Below are 25,460 nucleotides of genomic sequence, written 5' to 3' on the forward strand. Positions count from 1 at the left end.
AGTTTTCTTTGTGGATTATTTTGCTCTCAGCATTGCCCAGTAGGACAAGAGGAAAGCAGCCCTGGAGCCCAGGTAGCCCCAGCTGTGCTGCCAGAGTCCCCAGAGGTGTTGCTGAGCCCAGCCAGGGCTGCTGGGAGGATGGAGCTGAGGTTCCTGCCGTGTCCTGGGCTCTGGGACAGGCCCTGCTGTCCCTGCTGCAGCTCCCAGCGCAGGAAGTGAAGTCACTGTGTGTAAACAAGGCCCAGGGACAGCACATGACAAATTGCCAGCCCAGGAGAAGCTTCAGCCAGGCCTGGGCTCTTTCCTGCAGGGCTGCTACAAGCAATTAAACATTCATTCTAGGCAGCATTGGCACAGGGGACAGACTCCTTGGATTCTTACAAAACTGGTCCTGCAAAAGGTGCAGCAGAGGCAGCACAGGAGGAAAGATCTCTCAGTGCAACCTGCTTTGAGAAAAACCCATCATCTCCACTGCTGCTAAAAAAGGGAATTGCTTCAGGTGGAGTTTGCAAGTAGGAACTTTCACAGTGTCAGAGGTCAAAGCACCCTGCCTGGGCTTCAGTTCTTTAACTGTGAATTTTAAGTGCACAGTGGGTTTGAACTGAAGCCAGGCTGGGCACAGTCTCCTTCTGGAGGTGACTCTTCCTGCAGCCAAGGATCCTTTGAGCTTCCCCTGATCCCATAAGTTGATATTTTGCTCCAGCTGCAAGAGGGACATGAAGAGAACTGCAGGAGAAATCTCACCTGCCTGAGAGTACAGGTGCTTCTGCCCCTGCCTGAACTCTGCCCTTCATCACTGGAAACATAAAAATAAGACAGGCATTGGGCTGGGCTAGGGGTGTCTGACACCAGCCCATTCCCTTCCTCACCTTCCTTCTGGGCAAAAAGCTGCTTTTATCAATCCTAAAACCAGGGAAACTGGTGTGCAAGTGAACCTTGCCCCTGACCTTTGGTAAAGTCACATTTTGTGTCATATTTCAATGAAACCCCTCTTGCTGCTGCCTTTGAGAGTGGTTCTTTGAGCTGTTGAAATTGTCCCTTTGCAATAAATCAGTGGAAGTGAGAGGATCCTAAACTGGGATTTGTGCCAGGACCCTCATACAGGTAACACAGCTCCACCAGGCTGCCCCAGCAGCTCTGAGTTTACCGTGGGCTTTTCATGTTTTAACACATCCCTTGGGTTACTGACACCTAAAAATGCTCCTGAAAATCCTGATAGACAGAAATGCCTAAATTGGGTCCCCATCCTTACAGATCTGGTAGCTGCTTCTAAAAGCCTCTGTTTTAACCTGTTCAAATACTCAGTGGAAAGCAGAGCCCTAAAATCAAGGCAAGCCTCAGCAGCCTCCAGGGCAGGTTGTGGAGAAACACTGGGAGGAACTTTCTGTGCACCGCCAATCCTAAGGAGCTTTAATGAGCCTGGGAAGCTCCAACAACTGTTGGATTAACCCTTACTTTGAATTCAACATCCAGATTTGTTGGTAAAATGTTTTCCATAAAAAGGAAGCAAGGAGTCTTCCATGGCAATGCACGGGAGCAGGAGTGGAGCAGTCCCTGTTTTCCTGTCAGGTGTGGCTGGGTGGTGCCCAGCTGCTGTTGGATACCTGGAAGTGCTGGGGCTTTGTTGGAGCTGTCACACCAGGCTCCCTGGCCAGGACACCACGGTCAGGGTGACTTTGTTCCTCTGCTCCTTCAGCATTGGGATTAATTCCGAGTTGCTCATTCCTATTGCTGGCACTCCGTTCACTGCCACGATTTCATCTCCACACCTGCCCAAAGACAGGATCCAGTCAGGACTGGCTTCATTATTAACCCTGCACCAAACCATCAACTCCTCCTTGAAAGACTTTCTCCCTTGAGTCAGAGGGCAGGGAAGAGGAGAACACTGCTGGCCCAGGTCACTGCCACCAGCAGAGCTGTGGGAGGGACCTGCCCCTCTGGCACCCCCAGCCCCTTCTGGGGCTGCAAGGGGCTGAGCCCCCACAGCCCCATGCCAGCACTCCAACAGGAGCCCAGCTGAGCCCAGTGCTCCCACTGCAGCTCTGGGAGCAAAGCCCAGCTCCCTGCACCCAGCTGTGTCCCAGCCCTTGGTGCCCAAGAGCCAGCCCAGCCTCCCAGAGAAGCCTGTGGGGTCCTGCAGCCCCGTGCTGCTCCTCTCACTGGGATCTCTCACCAACAACCACCTCAGCCAAGCTCGAGTTAAAGTTCCTGCACAGGAGGGCTTTTGTTGCTCGTGTTGGGATACTTTTCCTAATCCAAGAGGTTTTATAGTCTGGAACCTCCAAGATTCATCTCAAACATCCCCCTTCTACTTTTACCAATGCCTCAATTAAACCCTTCACAGTTAGGTTTTAAAGGGCTGTAAATTTCTTTTCCTCGCACCTTTATGGAGAAACCAAAACACTGCTTAACGCAGGCCTTAGTTTGTTACAAGTCTGGCAACAGTATTAACTTTCAAACGAGTGCAAGACCGAGTCATTAACTCGGAGCTGAGCTCCTTCCAAAGGTCAAGGTGTGGGAAATCCCCCAGCCCTGGTGGTGGTGATGGTTCCCCGGGTACCTCACACCTACTTGAGTTTCCTGTCGCGGAATGCAGGAGTCCCGGGCACGATGGTTTTGATGAAGAAGGGTTGGTTTCCTTTGCTTTCCTCAAAGCCTCCCACGATGCTGAAGCCCCAACTTTCCAGGTTTCCTTTACTAAGGACAATATCTTGACAGAAGTGAAGGTAGCTGTGTCAAAAACAGAGAAGTTATGAGGAAAATTGAGCAGGAATTTATGTTTTCCCTCATGGAAAGCACAGCTATGAACAGCCTAATTTTCTGGTTTTTAGGATTTGAGACACTCCTTTGCAAGGCGTGTCAGAGGGTTAATTCTCCAATGGGATGATGCCAGTCCTTTAGAATTTTTTTTTTAGTATTAGTTTAAGAGGTAAGAGGAAATCACCTGGCTCTAAAGGGGTTTGGGATCTTCAAGATCCCAACTTCATGTTGGGAGTAACGTCATGAATTCTGCTAATGAACACCCCCAGCACCAGAGACAAACCCAAATTACCAGCGAGCAGCAGCTACACCCATGCAGGCGATGAGAGCAGAGGGGTTTTATCCCCTCTGTGCACTGCACTGGCACAAGGGAGGATTTCAGCATCACTGGCAGCAAATGTGAGGTGCAGCAGCTGCCAGATCAGAGCAGGGAACGGCTTTCCTGTAGGATCCAGGATGTCCAGTTCCAACACTGGGCTCCTTGGAGAGAGCTCCCTGCTTCTGGATGGCAGCCAGTGCAGTCTGTGTCCTCAGGGAGCCTGGGCACTGAGCTGGCAGTGCCAGCAGCGCTGCCCGAGCTGGTGGCACACAGCCCCTCCAGGTGACACGGAGGGTGTGGCAGGAGCTCTCCTGTGCCCTGGCTCCAGGCTGGCTCCAGCTCAGGTTGTATCCTGGCACCGGAGCTGTGAAACTGCTGCTCATCACCACCCGCTGAGCTCTTCCAGCAGCTAAACTTTTCCTAATAAACGTTTTTGCCTCAAGGGCTTTGCTTGAGCAGTTTGCCGAGCAGTTTCAGATTTCAAAAGCCTTCCCAGTTAACTTCTCACCAGGAGAAAGATCCAATTATCTACTTTCAAACTGTAATTTACTTTTGTAGGAGTTTTTCACACATTAACACCAGGAGACCCAGCTCAGCGCACTGATTCCTCCATGGTTTCCTTCCCCCGGTACCACACAAGTGCAAAAACACAGCTCTGAGCCATGGCTGTGGCAGCTTCTGCAAATGAATAGCCCCAAGAGCAACAGTGGCTACGTCAGCACAGAACATAAATAAAAACATCAGGCACCCTCTCCAGGAGCTGGAAAGGGCTGTTCGCTAGGAATCCGTTTTCCATATTAAAAAGGGGTTCTAGGAAGAGAAACTTTAATTTACCACAATCAAAAATGACTGTGGGAAAAGAATTGGGGAGTTTAGGGAAGGTCGAGGTGCAGGTTTTATGGTGCCAAGCACGCTGCTGAGCTGGCAGTTCCTGGTCCCTGCTGGAGCTGCAGGGGCCGGGACTGGGAGCTCCACATGGTTCTTGTGGGAAGAGTCAGACTGGAGTCAGATAAACCCCAGGGAAGAGGGAGGCAGGAAAACTGCTTTTCCACCCCTAAGACTTCTCCATGACCCACACGGTGCACTGTTTTCAAGAAACAAAGGTTTTGGAGAAAAAAGATAATCAATCTAAACTTTTGTTTCTAGTACCTTTGGGATCCAGGGTGTGTTGTATTAGAACACGGGCCCAGTCCAAACCAGCTTTTGAGATGGTATTTTATACTGTCAGTGGTGTGGATTTAACACAATGCTAGGAAGAAATCACAGTTTCTGTTTGACAGAAACAGAAATCACAGGCACAAGAATCAAGGCCCCAATGAAACACTGGGGGCTTAAGTGTTGCAAGGATCAAATTCACTTCCCTAGCCCTGAGCACTCGTTTCAACTCAGACCTTTCAGCATCAAATCTGAGTTCAAACTACAAATACCTTTCTCTAAAAGGATATTTCTGCTGGAGCAGAGGAATAACTGGGAAAAAAAAAAAAAAAGAGGGAAAAGAGCTGAACAAAAAAGAGGGGGGAAAAAAGATAACAAACCCAAAACTGCACACGGAATTAGCTTTGAGCTTTCATGCTGCAGGACATATCCACACAGTGCGGCCAGGGCAGCCACAAGGAGCAGATCCCAGTGGAACAGCTGGTGCTGGGTCCAGCTTGGGCCCATTTCTGGGGTTTTCTGTGCCAGTGTGGTGCACACGGGGTCTGTCAGGGCCACAGTGCAATGGACACTCCCCCGCAGCACTGGGGGTTTGGGCCTGTGCAAAGGAAACCAGTTTGGGTGGGTCAGGAGCTCCCTGCAGTGGGATCCACACCACAGCAGGTGATGGCACTGGGATGTCACTGCAGCTGCACCTCCCTGAGCCAGCCTGAACGCGGCCAGGTGACAAACACGGGTTCTGTGCGTGACCAGCCAGCGGCCACCAAATCTCACTGGGAGCAGGTGGGAAAAGCAGGGATGAAGCACAGGAATTACAGCCCCTTTCAGTGCTGGAAACAGGAGGAAGGTTCTGCCAGATCCCAAAGTGGAATAACCTTGCTGTGTGCCTCCTACCAACCCTCACAGCCAGAACTGCAGACACATTCCAAGGCCTGAATTCAGGCTGGAGTAAAAAGAATCTGGAATCACTTCTTGCTTCAGGAGTCAAAAGAAGGGGGAGCATCAATACCAGCAGCAAAGGAATTTCCAGCAATGCATTAAATGCAGGTGATGTCAGGACACTGCTGAAATGAAGGCAGGAGATCCAGGAGCAGAGAAGACTCCAGTCCCTGCAGCAGAGCTTGGGGAAGCTGCAAGTCACCTGTCAGCCAGAAAAATTGGGAAAGGAAGAAAAGAAGCTTTGCCTTGCTGTGGTTCACTGCAGCAGCACTCAGGGAACAACACCGGGCAGCATCTGAGGCTTTGTGCCCTAGTTTGGGCTCTCCAGGTGCAGCTCAGGGCCAGCTCACACCAGACCTGCCTGGAGCAGCCCGGCCAGTGCCTGGGGAGCAGAGGGAGATGGGAGGAGGTGCTGAGCACAGGCCAAGTACAGGAGACACAAAAGCTGCCTTTCCTTGTGCTGGTTTGTTGAGCATTTATTTACAGGCTGCTAAGTAACACAACAGAGGCTTTGTGAGTGGTTCTTCTTAGGTGTTTTGATGAACAAGGCTGTAAATGATCCAAGCTTCCCACAGCAGGTTTGGCTTTATGTCCCACCTGCAGATGCTCCTGCAGTCAGCTGGGATGGCAACTGACTCTGCTTTTCACAGTGTTTTGGTGTAACTCCTAAAGGGAGAGAGCCAAAGATTCACCTCTCCAGGAAGGAGAGGGAAATTCAAGCTTCTCTTGGAACTTACCAGGTTAAAACCTGTGCTGTAAAGCTTGGCAGCAGGAAAACTCAACTGTGAAGAATCATTTCTGTTTCATGCTGAAGGTGACACAGTTCCAACAGCCAAGAAGAGTTAGACTGAAAGAATGTCTGCCCCTAAGTGAGATGATCAGATTAGAAACTCCCAGACAGGCCAGGTGTCTCTTGGCTTGTGTTAGGGGATGCAGAAAGAGCCACAGAGGGATTTCAGTCAGTGTATCTAACACTGACTATTTCTCTTTGAAAAAGGGGGTTCCATGGCCTCCAAAGCATGGTTACTGTCCAACAGGAGTGTGGGAATGATGGGTCACTCCATAAAAACAGTGGAATTTCCTTATGTATTCTATGATCTCATTGGCAAATGAGGCTTTCCACTGCCTTTCAGCTAAACGGGAATACCAGGAATGCTTCCAAGTTCATCAACAAAGCAATTAATTTCTAGTGTTTGAGTGAAAGTCAACCCTGAAATTAACAGCTCTCCAGTCCCTGACAAACATACCTGGGCAATCCAAGCCACGTGATCCAGAGGGGAGACCAGCTGAATCCCTGCTCCCTGATGTCCAGGGGTGGCTCTGGGGAGTTCAGGGAGACGATTTCCAAGGCTTTCAGTGTGACTGAGTGGGAAGCTGCATTGGATTTCAGAGCTGAGACAGCTTCATAGTAGTTCAGATGAGTCAAATCGATGCCATTTATGCTCAGAAGTACATCCCCTGTTGATGAAATAAAATGGGATTATTACAGACCTTGGGCTGTGGAGCCCATTTCAGCCTCAGGGGTCATGGGAACCCTGTTCCCAGCCTCTCTCAGTGTCCAAGTCCAGCTTCCATTGAAAATACCCACAGTTCCTAAAGGATAAAGGGTCTGAGAGCCTCCCTTACCTCTCTTGATTCTGCCATCCCTGAAGAGGCATCCAATGGGCTGCACACTTGTCACATAGATAGGGAGTTTGTTTTTGTTATCCCTTCCACCTCCAATTGTGATTCCCAAAGATTCCTTTGGCTCCTTTTTTATTGCAACTGTCTTCTCATGACTTACATATCCCTGAGGCAAATCCTACAAAGCAATGGCAGCACAAAATGCAGCTTCATTAATGCATTTAACAGGAGAAGCCCAGTCCTGGAAGACAACAACATTTGTCTCCTCCATCCAGAGCATTCCAGCAATGTTGCTGGAGGGCAAAGTCAGCTTCCCATGTCCTTGCTGTGGGTGGGAATACAGAGCAGCATTTCTAAAGTGAACGTCAGTGCTGTCCTCATGATCCCAAATCCATTTGCTGCAGGGAGATGCTCCCTCCAAGGAGGGCCATTTTGCACTGAGGAACAAGCTATGAGCTCATCTCAAGGCTGCTCATGCCAAGCAGTGAAACCCTCCCTGACTGAACGTTTAGGTTGCAGTGAAGGCACACATTAGAGCACAGGCTGTACAACAGGGTGTAAATGCTCCTCAGGGATTTAAATGCAGGAACCACAGGCCAGCCAGGCAGGACAGCAACTCCCTGAGCTCCAGGGACAGTGAAACACACCACTGAGCAGCTGCAGCAGGTCTGTCACTCAGCTGGAAGTGCTGCACACAGATTATCTCTCTGGGTTCAGCACTCTGGGGTTGTCCTCTTGCCCCTGCTGTTTGTTGTGCTCCACACTGACACTGCAGTCACAGCAGCACCACGGGGCCACCTGGGGATTCTTCTCCTGGACCATAAAGGGCTCTGGCTCCACACCAGCTCAGCTGGGTGCCACTGCAACACCCTCAGTGTGCGGGGCTTGATGGGTGTCAAGAAGCAAATCCCAAAATGTCTCATGGATGGCAAATTTCTTATTGCCCTTTCCAGACACCAAATGATTAAACACCAGCTCTGCATCTACGCTGAAGAAATTTTGTCATCTTTTTCCCTTAAAATTATGTTTCCCTATAGATGACAAAGTGCTTCTTCAGTACCAAAAGCCCCAAACTTGCCCAAGCAGAAATGGAGCTGCTGATCAGCCTTCTGTGATAAAACACCAACCCAGAACAACACAATGCATTTGCTAAACGAGGAAGAAGCAGCACCTTGGCCTCATTTCCCAGCCCCACCTTCTGGTAGTTGGATTTTCTCCTGTAGTGGTTCTGGTCTGGTCGTCTCCGATGGTGCACTGGGCTGCCCCCATTGCTGCTGCTGCTGCTGCTGTTGGAGGTGCTGCCATCCTCCCCTGGCTCCCCCAGCTGTAGCCCAGACTGCCTCAGGATCACAAAGTTCACTCTGGATTCCGTGGTCTGCCCACAGAAACAAGGAGTGGAAATTAAAAAGACAAGAGAAATGGGTTAGTGTCACTCTAGGACATGAACTAGAAAGACGTGGACACTGGATTCTCCAAGGTGAAAAAGAGGGCAGTTTAATTCTGACTCCAACATTTACAGATTTCCAAAAGTGACAGTGGATTGGAGGGTGAAAGTGCCACCTCTCCAATGACACTGGACAAACCAACAGTCCATCAAATTTCTCCTCCTCCAGAAAAGAATGCAAAACAATTAACTATTTACATAAAGTCTGTGAGAAAGTTCGTTACAAGAATGTAAACATCAGAAGGCTTAGAAAAACTCAAAAGAACAGGTGACAGGTTAGAAATGAGGGACAGCCCTCATTGCCTTGGGGAGAGAGAAGGGCTGGCATCAGTTCCTACAGAGGTTCTCCAACAGGTCCTCATGTGATGCAAAGTCTTTTGTGATGAGCCAGAGAATGTGATTGGAAAAAGAAAAAGGGAATTAGCAAACATGAGTCAGAAGGAACAGGAGCAGAGGCAGGCTTCACTCGTGCCTCCCTCCCCCACAAATGCCAAACAAAAGAAGGTGGAAAGGGATGATTAATTCTTGCACTTGGGTACAAACAACCAAAATAGCATCTTGTGTTGTGCCACAGAGTGAAGAGAGCCTGAACCCTGGCTGGTCCACACACAGTGACCACGACAAGCACTGGATGCTTTTATTGCACAGGAAGTTGTTAAAGCTCTTTCCCTCCCAGCTTTGTTCATCTATTGTTCACCATCTCCCATCCATTTTTTCCCCAGGGTACCTCTGGTTAAACACTTCACCAGCTGCTTGTCTGGCCTTGGCAGGGCTGCAGGGGAAGTGCTCCCATTGTTCCTGCTGCCCTCACTGGGTTTGTTCCTTCAGATCACCTGACAGAGCCTTCTTGTGAGGGACTCACTGGGGGAAGGCCCACGTGCTCACTCGGGGTGTTTCCTGCCCTGCATGGCAGAAATGCAGTTTCTGCTCTCACTCCTTGCCACAGGACCCTGCTTCCCTGGTGCCAGAGTGAATTCCCTGGCCTTGGAAGAGGGATTTTTAAAGTTACATTTAAGCAAGGATTTCAATTAGCCCTCAGAGGAAGGGAAAACTGTCACAGTTTTACACAAATGTCACTTCCAAAGAGATTCAACCCCCAAACTTCACGGAGCCGGTTCTGAGACTTTGGTTGCTGGTTCCATTCAAAAGATCAAAAGAGTTCCTCATAGGGGAGTTGTGTGTGCACATTGCAACAGGAATGCAGCAGCACTTGTGGGATGCAAACAGATTCCAAGAGGCCACAGAACGGAAGCACAACATGAAAAAGGACCTCAGTGCTGGAACTCTGCTCTTTCTCCCATGGCACTGCACTCCTCTGATAACTGTGAAGAGAATTGGCTCTCCCTCCCGCTGACCTCACATCCTTTCTAGGATATAAACAGAATGGGATGAGGTGCATTGTGTCAGGATCTGTAGATAAAAACACAAACTGGAGGCACTCGCCTGGGGAGATAAAGAATTTCAACTGATCTGTGTGATGTCTGCTGCACATGCAGCAATCCTTAATCCTTTAACTAAAATTCCTTGCCCACTCCTTCCACCAAAACGTCTGGCATGCTGCAACAGGAGCACATTCCACAGGGAAAGACCACCCCTCTTCTACCCATTCAGTACATTGGAATGCTTTTAGCCTGCAGTGCTCCATGTTTTCCAGTCTCTACACAAATACAGGTGAAATGGGGAGAAAGGGCTTCAAATCAGCCCAAAGGGATCTGTTCCGTGCTGCCAGCCCATCCCATCTCCCAGCCAGCACCTTCAGTGTGACTGTTGGAAGCACAAGAGGCTGCCCTGATCCCTCCCTGTCTGCTGCATGAATCCACACAGTGCATCCCAACATTCCCTGTGCAAGGCTGAGAGGCTGCAAACACCAGACAGGAGCTGCAATCTCCTCAGATGAACTCCTGTGCCATGAGCCACTGCTTCCCCTCAGACCTGTCAGGGCTGACTCACCACAGACTCCCACTCCTGGTGTTTATCTTCGTTTGGAAGTGGTGCTTCCCACACATCCAGAGGGGAGTCACTTTCCATGACAGAGATTTGGGGGAATGCAGTTTGTCCTGGTGTGTTCTGTTAGCCCTGGCTCAGAACAGGGGCCCTGCCACCAGCCACTCACAGCCATTTCCACACAGCCTCTCCATGTCTGAACTCACCTGGATTATCTGGGCAGCAGCCTCAGGAGTTCCTTGCCTCAAATCCTGACCATTTATTGAAAGGACTCTGTCATTCCGGCTCAGCTTCCCATTCTTGGCTGCCAAGCCCCCCTCTAAGAGATCCAGGATGAAAATCCCTGCCTCGTCAGTCTTCCTGATCAGTTTGATTCCCAGCGGTTCCGATCGGTCTCTCTTCACCAAGGTGACGTGGATCACCTCCCGGGCTGTGGAAGGGGAATCCTGCTGTGCAGTCCTGTTGGAAAAGCCCTTCTCCTGCAGGACCATGAGGTGGAGAACAGGGCCTGGGTGGCGCAGGAAGGAGACAGCCTGGCAGTGAGTCACGCTGCTGATGTTGACGCCATTCACCTACAAAGACAAACAAAGCACTCACTAATCAGAGCCCACATTAATTAGGCACTGTCCACAGTGTGGGGCATGGCCAGGCTGGAGCAGGATGGAAAACTCCCTGTGCAATCTCTGACTCTGATGCACATCAGGGAGCAAAGTTTTTTAAAAAAGAATGAAGAAAGCTGATGGAATTAGACTGTAAATGGTGAATAACTGAGGACAGGGACAAGACAGGACAACCCACACAGCTAACAAGCTTAAAATGTTCAGTCATCCCTTCCATGCCGTGTAAATGCAGATCTGCTTTTCCTTAATTTCCAGCACTCAGTACAGCCGTGGAGAAGACCCAAACCTCCACTTTTGAGTGGTCCATAGTCTACAAGTTTCTGGAATCATCCACTTAATTATGCTTTTACCAGGGTGACTGAGAAGGCAATGTTTTGCTTTGCTTGTTGTCACATAAGATTGTGTGCAGTCTTTTAGGATGTCAGTAGAGCTCCTAAGTGTGGGACCTGCCCTGCTTGCTGAGACTGAGACATGGACAATCCAGCTGGGTAAAACAGGAGTCACTCCATTGGTCTGCCTGAGAAACCAAACTCAGAGATCTCATCAGCCACTAGTGTGGGGAATGCCAGCCCTTCCTGATGCCCAATCCCATGGGACAAGGAGGATTTATGGCTTGGCAGATGATTGGGCAGCCATGGCTGGAGGTGCTAACAGCTGCCACCATGTGTACAAGGTGTCACCTCAGTCACCCAGGGCCACACAGCCCTGCCGGTGTGGGCAGTGCCCTGGCTGTGGGTCAGGCAGGAGCTCTGCTTTTACTCACATTTTGGAGCTGATACTCACTGCCAGTCAGCAGCTCTCACCCTGGACCTGCCCATGGAGAATATGCAGCTTAAGCAACACAGTGGAGCAAGCAATTATGAGACTTCCTAACTGGAGCAGAGAAATGGGGCTGCTGTGTGAAATTTATCAGGTAGGAATCTTTTACTTTATCCAAAACAGCCTACATTTCAAAAAGCTGTCAAATATGCAAGAGAAATATGAGTCTGACTGGAAGGAATGCCAAAAGGGTTCCTGAGCCCCAGCAGACACACAATGCTGCTGACACAGAGGTCTGAGCAGTGCTCTAAAACCCTCAGCTGCAGAGATTTCCCAGTTTTTCCAGGCACTCTCCTCCCCCAGTCAAGGGAAGCAATGGGGCTACCAGGGGGGTTTCCCTACCTCAAGGATGTGGTCTCCAGGAGCAATTCTTCCATCAGCAGCAACCACAGAGTCCCGCAGCACTTCCTGAACAACGATGTTCCCTAGGGGGGTGTCCTTACCCCCAACTATCCTCATCCCCAGCTCTTCCTCTGGATCTTCCCGGTGGATTTCGATGGTGGTAGTTTCAGCCACAAGACTGGTTCTCTGAGGAAGGTCTGGTTGTGGAAATTGAAGAGAAAAAACAACACATTAACAGTATTTTCCTTTACACAGCTCCCCAAGATTCAAGCCCTGGCAGGTTGTTTTCAATATAGCATCTGGAGGGAAAACACCTATCAGGAGACCTAAGGTCACATAAAAAGTTTAAAACCCCTCTGTTTCCTCAGAGTTTCTCCAGAATTTTTCCCATTTTCTCCTAGCTTTTGGTGAATTCAGACTCTTTATTGTTGTTGCTTGGGGTTTATTAAAAGGCATTCAGAATGCTTGGGCTATATTTAGGGATTTGTTTTTCTCCTGTGATAGCTGGCCTGCTAGAAGCACGCACATAGCAAATTCCAGTTTCCATGATGCCCATGAGGGAAAGGGACTACCCAGCTATAATTACTGCTCTGCAACTTCCTTCCTCTAATTTCCTTTGCTCCCCTTTTCCCATCCCCCCTGTAAAACAGGAGGAATGTTTGGCTGTTTCACAGCATACTGGAGATGAAGCAATGCTGCACTTTGAAGATGAAAGTTGCTGTTAGCAAGTGGGCTGAGATCTCCCAGCACGGGGACACTCAGGCAGGCCCAGCAGTGCCTGGCAGGGTGAAGGGCAGGTGTCACACCAGGGATGCAAAACCTGCTCCAGGTGTGCTTTGGGAAAAAGCCAACAGGGAACTGAACTGACCTGTGAGTTACCTCTGTCCCAGGCACAGGGGCTGCCAGTTGAGCCTAACTTTGAGACAAGGCACTGAGGTTTCCATGCTGCTGCCTCCTACCAAGCTGAGACAAGTGCTGCTACACTGAAGTGGAGATGGTGATTTGATCTGCAAGGCTTCCAGAGCTGCCTGTTAATCAAAACCTAACTTATGCTAGAAAAACACCAGGAGGGAGGTACTGACCACTCCAGGAAACTGACTGTATATTTAACTTTCTTAACAAGATTAACAAGAACCTGGAACACTTCCTAGTTACTAATTATCTGGCTTCTGCAAAGGCTTTAAGTGCTCCACGTTCACATTGACAGGGACTGCCTTTGTTTCTCCACAGAATACTGCAAATGCTCACTGCAGTCTCCCAGAGTTTCTCCAAATGGTTTTGTACAATTTGGTGCCTGTGAGCAGACTCTGCCACCCCTGATGCACATGAATGCATCCCCCTTCTGAAGGAAGGGATGCCTCTGATGACTACTAATGGCTGGGTAGCATTAAGGATGTCTGACAGTGCTGGGGACACTTAAAAATTGAATTTTCTGAGATAATTGCCTCATTTGTATATCATAAAAGATAAATACATAGTTCCACTTCTGTGCCAAACTCTCACCTTCTTCAGTCTCCTCAAAAGCTGGATTAACCAGTCCAGGCTCTGCAGTCCCCAGTGACACCACAGCAGCTCCAGAGCTTTCTGCCACAAGTGAGGAGCCTCCACTTGAGAGCTCTGGATCCTTGGGCGTGTTCGTGTCCCCCTTGGCAGGAGGCTCTTCCTTCCCTTTGGAAATGGGATTCCTCTTCCGCTGAAGTTCAGATTTGTATTTCTTAAACCCAGGACACCTGGAGAGAGATTGGCAGGGACTGTCAGTGACTGTCTCTGCCTGGGCAGGTGACCCAGCACAGGAAAGCTCTGACAAACCTGTGGGAAGAAGCTGGTTCCAGATCTCACCAGTGCAGTCCTGGTTTCTCAGATGATAAACCTGATTCTCATTTGACCTTCAGCTTCTACTTATACAAGTATCAGCTTAAGTGCAGGCTTGTTATTTCACCACTTTTGAAATTATTAAGCAAATTATTTGAAAAATAAGAATGTAATAGAAACAGGAGTCTCCTTTGCTAAATATTCACCTGGCAAACAATCCATAAAGAAAACAATCCTTAAATATAAGCAAATACTGAGCTCTGACGTTGTAGAGATCACTATGAACTGTACCTTGATACAAAGAAAGTGGCTCAAGTTTCAAGCTCAGCTTTGAATTAGGCTTTGTTTTAACACACAAGAGCAGCAAGGGAGGATTGGGCATTTTCTGTTGTGGAATGAGAGCTGTCCCTGGACCTGGTGCACTCCCAGGCCATGCAGGTGATGGCTCTACCTGAATGGGAGTAGTTGAATTCCTAATCCTAGTGACTGCTCCCCACAGGTCCCAGAACTGGGATATAACTGTACACACAAAATGTGCCCTGGATGCAGATACATCCCCAGCCTGTCTCAGCACTAATGGGTGAGGAAGAACAGCTCTTTTATCACAGGTATTTATTAAAAAAGGTGAGGAGGTGATATATGCAAAAACACCACTTTCAGAGACATGAGTAGTATTGGGTGTTTATCAGAGTCACTTTTCAAATTAAACTGAACTATTTACACTCTGGCTAAAGAAGCCCCATCCCAGTATTACTTCCTCTGGTTTAACCCTATTCATTTATTCTCCAAGCAGTAAAATAACCCTGAACTTAATGACAGAAGCTGAATGATGCACTTGTGCACATGTCCCTCTTAAGATATCAAAACACAAATTCAATTTGCAAAAGGCAGGGAAATCCCCCAAGAAAATAAGTTACTATGTGCTTCTTATTTCCTTAAATCTTCTCCTATCAGTTAATCTCACTTAAAACAAAAAGCACCCAAATCCCAGTACTATTTTCTTATCTGTTTTTTTTTTCCTTCCTATTTTTCAGTCTGATGATCCACTTGCACCCACAGCCCAGGCGAAAGAGCCTCGAATCTTAGAATAGTCTGTCCCCAAGAAAGATACAAACAACTGTGGAATATAGAAGAGAATGATACAGTTTCCAGGCAGGTCTCTAATGTAAACATTTGAGGTGGCTCCCTCCCTCCCTCCCCTATGTGTAACTCCTGTGCTAGAGCGATTACAGAGTGACAGGAGTTTACTGATAGCCAGGCAGATTTGCAGAGCAGAGGAAGGCCCAGCCCTGGTGTGAGCTGTGGCCCCAGCCCGAGCAGCCAGGACAAAGGGCTGCTTCAAGAAAAAGGAGATTATAAACTTTCACTGAATGGAAAAGGGGCACCCAAGCACCTTCCATCCTTTCCCCTGGCTCTAACACGAGCTCTCAGCTCATGGGGACTGAAGACAATGAAAATCACAAGGGTACATAGTTGGCTGGAGCTGCAAAGATATCCAAAGTGTACCTGTTCCCTGGTTGGCTTATTTTTAAAATATGTCATTGCCACAACAAACTACAACACAGCTGAATGAAACAAGCCTGTGGCATTTCCCATTGCTGACAAATACACCCTACCAAGCAAGGTCTGTTCCACCTGCAGCAGGGCTTGCACTTAGCTCCCCTCCCTGCAAATCATTAACCAGGTAGGAACAAGGGTTCTCCAAGCACCATGGCAAGATCTCTGTCACCTGCGCTCCTTTTAAAGTGACAATGTCCTGCCTGCCAACAGCTCAACCAGCAGGGAAGCACCAAAAAGTCTCCCTTCCTCTACACAAGTGGGACAGAAAAAACACAGCAATTTTAATTTGCTTCTCCTTCTCAGCAAAAGAATGAGAGAAGATAATGGAATTATAAGTGGGTGTTTCAGCAAGTGCATAATGTGCAGCTTGGAGGGACTTGTACTATTTGAATCAAAGACAGACGTATTGCATATCTTAATTGGACCAATTAAACAGCACTGCACAATCCCTTGCTTTCAGAGCCTTGACTTTGTGCCTTTCTTCTCTGCACAAGGGAAACAAGAATAAGCTTGTTTGCAACAACTCCAGAGCTGGTGGCCCAGTTCAGGACCCACAGATGTCTGGGTGTTTGACAGGTTTAGCATCTGCAGACAGGCTGAAGGTGAGCAGCTCAGAGCACACACACAATTACACTGTCCTCACCCACCCACCTCTGCAGCCTCACCCTGGCTTCTCTAGTGTCCCACCTTGCCCCAGTTTAGGAAGCTGCTCTGAGAACGGATGGCTCTGATAAGAGCACAGCAGCCCTGGAATAACAGGATGGAAAGGGGAATGCACCTGTTCTGCAGGTGAGCCTCCAGCTCACAGCGCTGCATGGTCTGCTGGCACTCAGCCTTGAAAGGACACAGCACAACCAGCTTATCCAGCAGGTTCCTCACCAGCAGGCTGGACTTGTGGCACTGCTGGAAGGAGAGCTTCTTGCGATCCATGGGACAGAAGTTATACTCCTGCATGAAGTTCTCAAGGCACTTGAAACAGTACGTGTGCCCACAGGGCGTGTCCATGGGCTGCAGCAGGGGCTGCAGGCAGATGTGGCAGATGAGCTCATCGTCCACCTCGTCCTGGAAGTTGTACAGGTGATTGTCCAGCAAGGGGTGGGCCTGGCCACACTCACAGCACAGCTCGGGGACTTGGGACACACTTTCCTCAGCGACGGGGTCAGCCATGGCAGCCAGCACCAGGGAGGAGATTGTCCCACAGCAGCTCTTGCACAGACCTTCAGGGAAAGGCAGAGAGAGAGATTTCCAGCCAACTGCCGGCTTTAAATGCAGCCCATTAAAAATTAAGCTGTGTTCCTGCCTTGAGCTTCCTCCCCCTGAATCTGCACCCCCACCCGACCCCCACAGGGCTCTTCCTCCCAGAGCCACCCTGGGAATGAACAGCCCAGGGACCAGAGGACGCAAGGACCTCATTCAGCACAGGGCTTAAGCACGTGGATAAACTGAGGCTTAAACTTTACACACACACACCAGAGGCAGACTAAATAAACCCTGCCCAACACAGGGACTAGAAAAGCTGAGACAAAAACTGCATGTTCTTGAGGGAGAACAACCCAGAGAGGGAAGGGAAGGGAAAGGAAGGATACACAAGACAGTGATTTTTAAACTTCTTCTAGCTTTCCAGATTATACCAAATCTTTTAAAGATGTGCGTGGTGAAAAGCCAATTTGGAGACTTCTGGTTGTTAGAATTTTTGTTTTGCATTTTGGGGGGTGGGGAGGATGAGGCAAAAGAAGAGGAATAAATTTCAAAAGAAACTTAAATCTAAACCACATTTCCTTCCTTTCAAGCCCACTCCCTTCAAAAAAATTTGTTTTAACAAACAATGCATTGTTCCCCACTCATCCATGCCTAAGTTCCCCCATGGAAACAAATTTCCTATAAAAAGACTAAAGCTTCCTAAGTGGAAAAAATGTAAAGAATAGTCCACATCATTTGTTGCAAGGTTAGAGAGAGGATTGAGCCTCAGCTCCTTTCAGCCAGGGAGAGCAGGATAAGGGACAAACTGAGTCCTTGTAGCTGCTGCTCTGATTTTAACAGAAATGTCTTCAGTCACATCCATTTTGAATCTTGCCTGTTGTAATTAAATATAAAAATCACTTGAGTTTCCTAGCAGATTACAGGCACAGAGATGACTGCAGGGAGGATTTTTTAAACCTGGCAGTTATTTTAATGAAGTAGGAAATGTGGTATTAAAGGAAGCAAACTACATTACACAGTGGGGGGGGTTGTGGTGATGTTTTGATGAGTTTGTGATTGGTGGGGTTTTTTTAAGTAAAGAATCCCAGACTCTGAAAACAAAAAAATTGCAAAACTGTGATGAAATGGAAAATTTCTGAAAGATGATGTGGAAAATGCCTGAAAACAATGACTTTATCTGGAACAGGTAAGCAAGAGGGAACACTGGTCTGCACCAGTGCCTGGAGGACACAGCTGGCACGCAGCAGAACTTGGGAGGAGGGGAGACAAGAACAATAAGATAGCAGGAACGGCAAGAAAAAATTAGTCATGGGTTTCTAATAAAAATCATACATCACTCCAATTAATTGTCAAGGTAAGTCAGCTATTTAATTAAAGGAAGAACGTATCACCAACAGAATCAGCCATTTCACAGGCGAATTCTTACCCAGCCATAGGAACTTGTTCACTTCAGAAGATTAAAACATCACTGTCACGGTTCCAGGTGGGTACAACAGGAGTTATTTGCTCCTCTCTCCCTCGCTGCAGAGCCAAGAAAGCATCTTCCCCTTGAGGGAAGCACTCAGGCTGGGTGAACATCCCTGACTCTTCTGTTTGCATTCCCCCCTTAACCCCTGCATGGCTGACTCGGTGCTCCCAAAACAAAGCACAGCTCTCAGACAGCTCCCATGGAAATGAAAGCTGATGTGCCCACGGCTCCTCTCAGAAATCCTCCTGCTGTTTGGTGCTTGCCCCCACCTGAAACAGGCAGCCCTTCTGTTTGCCTTATTGGCCTTCAGCTGATCTTGAATGATCTTACAGGTGCAAAAGGAACATTTCAACATCAGACCATCATTTAACATCTCCTCAACTCTAATCAATCAGCTCAGCACCACCAGCTAATGAAACAAGGAGCTTCCAAGGCAAACACCACCAATCAGAAATACTTGTGCTTCGGGTTGGACTATTTGCATAAAACTTTGGCAGGTGATGAAACAAGTCCACTTTCTTAGCAAAAACAAACCTCACAGTAATTTTGCTGATAAATTACTTTTATTGGGGTTTTTTTTTCAGATTATTTATCAAATTCATTCTCTGCTCTGTGTTTAAAGGTTATATAAGATGAATCCCATTAATGAGTAATTTCTGAGTAATAACTTGTGGAAGATAAAAGTCACCAAAATTTTGCTGCTCCAAGCTGATCTGTTGTCTCATTTCCAGATCCTTGAAAACAAGGGGGTAAGATTTCATTTAAAGGTGCCCAGGTGAATTTTACTTTTACACCATTGTCCCTTCAGCACGGAGGATACTCCAGGGAACACCAGGGAACCCAAGGCTGACACCTCTGTGATGAAACCCAGCTCAGAGCCTTGGGCAAGGCAGGGCTGAGTGAGCAGCACGGGGAGGGCAGCAGGCTCAAACAAGCCTCCCTTGCTCAGGGACTCAGGCACTAAGCAGGGCTTCTGCAAGGGAAGAATTGCTAAAACCTCATCCAGCACAGACGGTGCTGCAGCCCAACAAGGCACAGTTGAAGTCTGTAGAAAATCACTGTTTCATCATAACAGGCCTGGCTCCCCTCAGCTTCAATGAGCCACTCTCAGAAGTCAGTCCAGAGAGCCCACAGGATTCCAGCTTTGGAGGGGAGTTTGATACAAATTCAATCCTTTGCAATCCAATCTCAGCTCCTTGTTCTAACCTCCAAAGGCCAGACCAACCCAACTGACCCCTCCATCCTTGTGCTGCTTTTTTTGTTCCATCATTCCCCACTCTCCAGCTTCCTTCCAGCAAAGGTTCCTTCCTTTGCTGGAAGGAGGGTAGAGAGTGGGGAATGATGGAACATGTTTCCTGCTGCTGCCTTTCCCCACAGTACTGGAATCTCCCCGTGCCTTTTCACCCGCATCACAAGGGAATCACAACATCAGGATGCAGCTTGGTCCCCAGTTGCCACACACTGACTGCATGGAATTGTTAAAGCCTGACACGTACACGTGTTCTCTAATGGACTCTGCTGCTCTAAAAGGGTAAGACAAGAAATGCCTCTGGAGCCAGAATTATTTGGAGAGATGCACACTCCACCCTTATGCCTAACAAAAAAGACCAGCAGAAATCTCTTCATATTTCCTAATTTCTTATCCCATAAGGATTTCTTTGGGATCACCTTTATATTTACTGTATTAAAAAAAAAAAAAAAAAAAATCAGTGTTGGCTTTTTTATTTTTTTTAAGTAGGATTCCTGGTACTGTAACACTGACTCAAAGACTAGACATTTTTTTTTTTAAGATGACTTATCAGGTAGTCTAATCTGTATTCCTGCCAAAGCAAGACTATTCCTGACAATATTAGCACATTGCCTATTCTTGTTTTAGCTCTGCCAGGGCGCAGAGCCTCAGACCTGCCCCCCCTGCACAACTACAACACTGTTAACAGCTCTGGGAGGGGTCTGCCAAGAACCACACCAGCACTGACAACCTCGGCACCGTTCCTGGTGGGCAAACTGCTCATTCCCTGCTCAGCAGCCCAGACTTGGAAATAGAACTGATGATTCACAGCTTGGGAAAAAAAAAAAAAAAAAAAAAAAAGTCTTTTGAAAAAAGTGTGATTATCTAAGAAATCTTCCCAACCCGTGCCTCCACTTGTGCTGTGACTGAGCAGGAGCTGTGCCTGTGGTACCTGGCTACACAAGAGCAGCATTCCCAGCTTATCACCAGCATTCCCAAGACAGCTCTGGCTCCTGCTTTCAAGACATTTCACCGTGCCACTGTTTGTGTGGAGCACAAATTAAAGTTCTGTTCCACCCAGGTCTGTCTGCTCACATAACTCCAGCCTTTGGTACAAGTGAATTTTGGCCATAACGTATCTACCTGAATTTCATTTCTCTGAGGGGTAACACTGCTGCTATTCCCATTTAAAAACCGAGAAATTACATCACCAGAAGCTAAGGCAGACCCACAGAGGCAGCAGCCCCTGGGAATTGAACATAACTTTGTTATGGCTCTGAAGAGGATCTCGAGGGACCTACCTAAGGCCACAGAGGAAACTCCCAGGGAAGAACAACCCAAACAAAAAAGAATAAAGTCAAGCCTGTTTGTATTAACTAACTGATTTCTAAAACCACAAATATGGTGAGTAAGCAGATCACATTCCACATTGCAAAACACAGAACCATGCAGCCAGTCTGCAGCAAGGACACAAAACAGAAGTGTAAAATTCTTCCTGAAGGATATGGGTGACTAGAGAATGTCTCAAACAGCTGAAGTTAAGAAATAATTTTTTTAAAAATCATCAAATGATTGGTTCTCAATATGAAAAAGAGAGTTGTGTCGTGGGAAATATTTTAGAAATGCCATGGCTTGTGCTTTGGGGCAGCTGTAGGTTAGCACTGACATAGTGATAAAGAAATATTGGGCTGAAAAACCAAATAAAAGGTGGTTTGGGGACTGTGGGGCATGTGCCCCACATCTCCTGCTTTGTAACAATTCACTGCAATAATTACGTCAGTTATTATATTTATAACAACATTTCCCTGGGAGACTGGAATTGCAACATTCCAACTAAAGGCTAAACAATTAATTAATTTTTTTGGGGGTGGACAAAACAAGCCAGCACAATCTGGATGAAGAAGGCTGAGGGCACACACCAGCAGGGCACTGACCAAACCTAAAGGCAAGTTCCAGATGGATTCTGATGGAGCAAACCCAATCCTCTAGAAATAAAACATCAGAAAAAGGGGCAGAGCTTTTCCTCAACTTTCTTCAAACAGTTTTCACTCAGACAAGAAGTTCTGTGTTTCACAGAATGGCATTTTTTTTTCATTCCAGAGACTAAACATGTGTTCTGTAACAGGGGGGCTTTTGCTGAATTTCCTCACTGCTGTGAAGAAGGGTTCATGGAATGGGACAGGTTTTATAGGACAGGCACTCCAGTGTTCCTGACTGAACACTTCCATGTGTCACCACAGCATTTCACAACCATCACCGAGCTGCCCTTAGTTTACAACAGTGGCACAGAAAAGTGTTGAAATAGCAGAGGATTTTTATAAACAATGTTGAAGGAGGTCAATTTTACAAAAAAACACAACACCAAACCCACAAATGGTTTCAGGTGTTGATGCAATTTCCTACTATCTTTATTATTTTCTGATGTGGCTGAAGATCAGGCCGCTGAATGTAAAAATCTTCTGGGAATGCTGCACTTACACAGCTAAATAAGAAGCAACCCTTTCAGTGACTGAGCTTGCCTTGATGCCACAGGATTTTTAATGAGCCACCTCCAAGAGTCACTGCCCAGCACTTGTGTGAACATTTTGACTCAGAAACTCTAAATCAAAGCTGCTTTACCGTAATCAATACAATGAAAAATGGAAATTTCAATTTCCATTGTCCCTACCATTTTTTATACCCATTCTTTAATCACAAATGTGAAAATAAGTTGTATTTAAACTCCCTGGTGTTTCTGTGCTCATTAAACAATTTGGTATTTTATCTGCCTCAGCTTCTGGGCAAGTATCTGTTTTCTCCACCAGAAAACAGAAAGCCAATTGTATTTCCATTAAATATAATCAGAATCATTATCCTGTTAGACCAGGATAACAACCTACCCCAGGAAACCCTATCCTGAGAGATGAGCTGAAAGGCTTGAGCAGAGCAGGACAATCCCAAGGAGTTTTCTGCTGAGCAACTTGTGCAGGATCAGCCCTGCAGCATTGATGGGTTTCCATTTTTAACATAACTCACTTCCAGACAGATTTTTTTTAAAAATCTAAATTTTATAAAAATCTTCCAGACTTTTATAAAAAACCTGTCTGGTTAGTATATCTGAAAGTTCAACACAAGGAAAGGTTTGTAATACTCAGTTTTAAAATCTTGCTAGCAATCAACAGTTTAAATAGTGAGCATTTTTAATTTGAGCAGAATGAGAAGCTGCCATGAAAACTTAAGAAGTTGGTACTTACACTTTCTTTCTCTCACTACCAAATGCTCAGAACGTTAGCTTCTCTCTGTTACTGATTGCACAGAACAGTAACTGTCTCACAGGACCCAGAGTGTTAAAGTAGCAGGGCTAAACAAGTGTAATCTCAAAAATTAATCCCAGTTCTTTCTGCAGAGCAGGAGGTTCTGGTGTTACCATTCTGTTAATATCATCAGGGTAACAAGAGCCAATAAATTTCCTCTTTCCCCCCTTCTTTAGGAATTAAGCTTTCCACCTACACTCTTCTTCCAAAGGGGATCCAACAGTGACTATTTTAACATAGTGCTCAGAAAAAAAAATGGATACATTAAATGCCATCAGATTGAAGACAAGTGCTGCAGAAAAAGCTGTTTTATTGATGTATTTCTCCCTGCTTTCTCACCCTTGCAAGATGCTTCCACTATATCCCCCCCTCCTTTCTACAGCACATTCCACACAAACATGCATGTTGCTCATTTCGTGCTCACAGGAATTCTTCAATCACTTAAATCAATGTGCTTCTTTGCAGAATTTGATCCAAATATTCCTATGGAAGTTTTACCACTACAGCAGTGGATTGTCTTTTTTTTCCCCCCTATTGTATCTATCATCACCTCTCTCCAGGAAATTAAATACTCCCACCTCCACCCTCACCTACATTTTCAATTTGGCAGCTATCTTCAACTCTATCCCTAAAAATCAGTTTGATGTTTGTGGGAGAAGCCTTCTGCAAAGAAAGAAGAAACCCAGTGCTATTATTTAAGGATTTAATCAGTAATTAATAACCAAAGCTTCTCCAGCAACTCAAACAAGCAGCCCAAAACCAAACAAAGAGGGATTAGGAGATGTGATGTTAAGATTTGGGTTCATCTGAATATCTGGGAGCACGCTCACTTTCCTAAGAGCTGTGTTTGCTCCTGGGAACATGAGGTAAAAATCGAGTGTCTAATGGCTACAAATGAGTATCAGATGCTGTTAGCTCATCCCTGTCTGTGTCTACCTCCAAATTCCCTCTTTTAGAGAGAGAGATGAAAGCAGACCTGCACACCACTGTCCACCTGTGATCTCTATTTGTCACACAGGTCAGGAACAGGCAATGCTTTCTCAGCACAGCACTTCCAAAGGACACAGGGGAAGAAGCAGACTGTGCACGGTATTTAATTTAACTGAATGTTGTTAAAGCCCCTGTGTGAATAATCTCACCAGGGTGGTCACATCAGAGATATTTAAATGTAATGTGAGAAGGGAGGAGGCGGGAAGAGAGAGAGACTTGCTTTTGGGAGACAAAAGGTATTTCTGTAGCTCTAAGCTTTGCTGTCTTGTGAGAAACTCCTACAGAGCTTTAATCTTTATCACATTTTATCAAAGTGCTACTTTAAAATTAATTTCAGTTAAAAGAAATTAATCTTGGCTACTCTCAGCCTTAAGCACAAAATAACTCATTTTCTAAGTTTGTTAAAACACAAACAAGGAACTCTTGTTTTCTACAAAACTTTACCACAAGCAATCCAGCAGCATGAAAGCAGTTTTGCACCTGGAGATGAAGTATTTCCTATCAACAGTCACAGTTTTTAACATCAGAAGCACCAGATTAGGGCTTTGCTGCAGGATAAAGTAGCACAGAACTCCTCATTACCTGGTCCAAGTCCCAGTTTCAGTAGCATTATTTTTTTTAAAGATGTTCTGTTTAAAGCGTTGGGCACTTGAAATCTCAGCTCCACAAAATAAACCCAAGGCAGGATGGCTGAGAGCCATTGCAGAGGGTCCAGCACATTTCCCCTGCTGGCTCTTCTTTCCCAACAGCTCCTGTGCCCGATGCCATGGGTGACAGCAGGACACCTTACCCTGCTCAGACTTCCTTTCGTGGGGTAAGAGGGCTTTTTATGCAAAGTACTTTCCAGCCCAAGCTTGTTCACACTAACTAAAAAAGCTGAATTAAGAGCTAATTAAGTCTGTAATTCCCCTTTACATTCCATCTCACCCTCAGATCGTGGTAAAGGGAAAAGAAAGAGAGAAAACAAGTTACCTTCATTTAAACAAAACGAAACCTTCTCAAACTCTGGCTCCCCAGGGCAGCTGCAGCTGAGTTTGAAGTGAACTTAAACTCTGCCAGTGCCTCTGGGTAGGCAGAGCTGCTGCAACCAGTAGTGTTATGCCCTTCACCACAGGTGACAGCTCCTAAGTAAACAATGAACTAGCAGAAGTCAAAAATATAAAAAATAAAGGTCTCTGGATTAAGAATACCTTACCCTAGAGACAGACAGAACAGTATTATATCTCATTTTTAGAAGACTGGAGACATGTTCTGCTGTTTAAGACCTCTGTGTTAATGGTTCATGAGCTTACACAGTTGCACATGGAATTGAAGGTGCCTTTTCCTCCAATTTCATACAGTTTCTCCGGGTGTATCTTACTGACTTCAAACCCTCACAGCTGCGGGAAGCAAAACTGCAAGAGGCATTTTGGGATGTATTTCTTTCTTTTCAAATCTTATCCTAATTTAAGGCCGTGTCCAAGCTGGTAGCAGCAGCAGGACTTTAAAACCCATTGTTATCTTGCCGTATGGGCACATATTTGCAATATGCGTGAATCGACAATTATATTTTCTCTTGTTCTAAAAATAAATTTAAAATGGGAGTGGCTGCCCCATCAGCTAAGAGAGCTGAAGCAACAGAGCAAAGTCCTTGAGCTGCTCCCAAATCAGCGCAGCAGCCACATTCCTCGTGAGCCAGCCGTGAAGGAGCTGCGCTGCGGCTGTGGCAGGGAAGGGGGAGGAATCGCCTTTCTCCGCTCGGTTTTCACCCCCCGGAGATTCGGGCTAAAGTAGCCCCAGGTGTTGCTCTCACTGGGAATTGGGTTTTAGCCTAAGGACTAAAAGGCCCAAGAGAGCCATTATGTTTATTTTTATGTATCCTCCTCGAAATAATCACGCGGCAATTTTTGTTCCAGTTCAGTTGTGACCGTGTTCAAGAGGAAATCCTCAGCTCTCAGTTCCCAG

At 46.8% G+C, this 25,460-nt stretch overlaps 1 protein-coding gene and 1 long non-coding RNA gene across 2 annotated transcripts in view; one reads left to right on the forward strand and one right to left on the reverse strand.

Moving 5' to 3' along the window:
- LOC121346519 (ligand of Numb protein X 2-like) overlaps positions 1-25,460 on the reverse strand; it is a 29,082-nt gene continuing 3,622 nt past the window's right edge. The window contains exons 2-10 of the mRNA XM_041424390.1: positions 16,116-16,554; positions 13,469-13,695; positions 11,966-12,162; positions 10,391-10,756; positions 7,992-8,171; positions 6,800-6,974; positions 6,421-6,631; positions 2,572-2,730; positions 1-1,769 (exon numbers count right to left, since the gene is read on the reverse strand). Coding sequence (XP_041280324.1) covers positions 1,634-1,769; positions 2,572-2,730; positions 6,421-6,631; positions 6,800-6,974; positions 7,992-8,171; positions 10,391-10,756; positions 11,966-12,162; positions 13,469-13,695; positions 16,116-16,504 — 2,040 coding nt within the window. The 5' untranslated portion in view covers positions 16,505-16,554 and the 3' untranslated portion in view covers positions 1-1,633. The remainder of the gene's footprint in view (positions 1,770-2,571; positions 2,731-6,420; positions 6,632-6,799; positions 6,975-7,991; positions 8,172-10,390; positions 10,757-11,965; positions 12,163-13,468; positions 13,696-16,115; positions 16,555-25,460) is intronic.
- LOC121346520 lies at positions 11,583-16,104 on the forward strand. Its single transcript, XR_005954090.1, has 3 exons — positions 11,583-11,717; positions 14,277-14,385; positions 14,812-16,104. It is a non-coding gene; the product is annotated as an uncharacterized LOC121346520 (long non-coding RNA).

This window comes from Onychostruthus taczanowskii, unplaced genomic scaffold (assembly GCF_017590055.1).
Source record: "Onychostruthus taczanowskii isolate IOZ18803 unplaced genomic scaffold, ASM1759005v1 scaffold81, whole genome shotgun sequence".
NCBI classification, from domain to species: Eukaryota; Metazoa; Chordata; class Aves; order Passeriformes; family Passeridae; genus Onychostruthus; species Onychostruthus taczanowskii.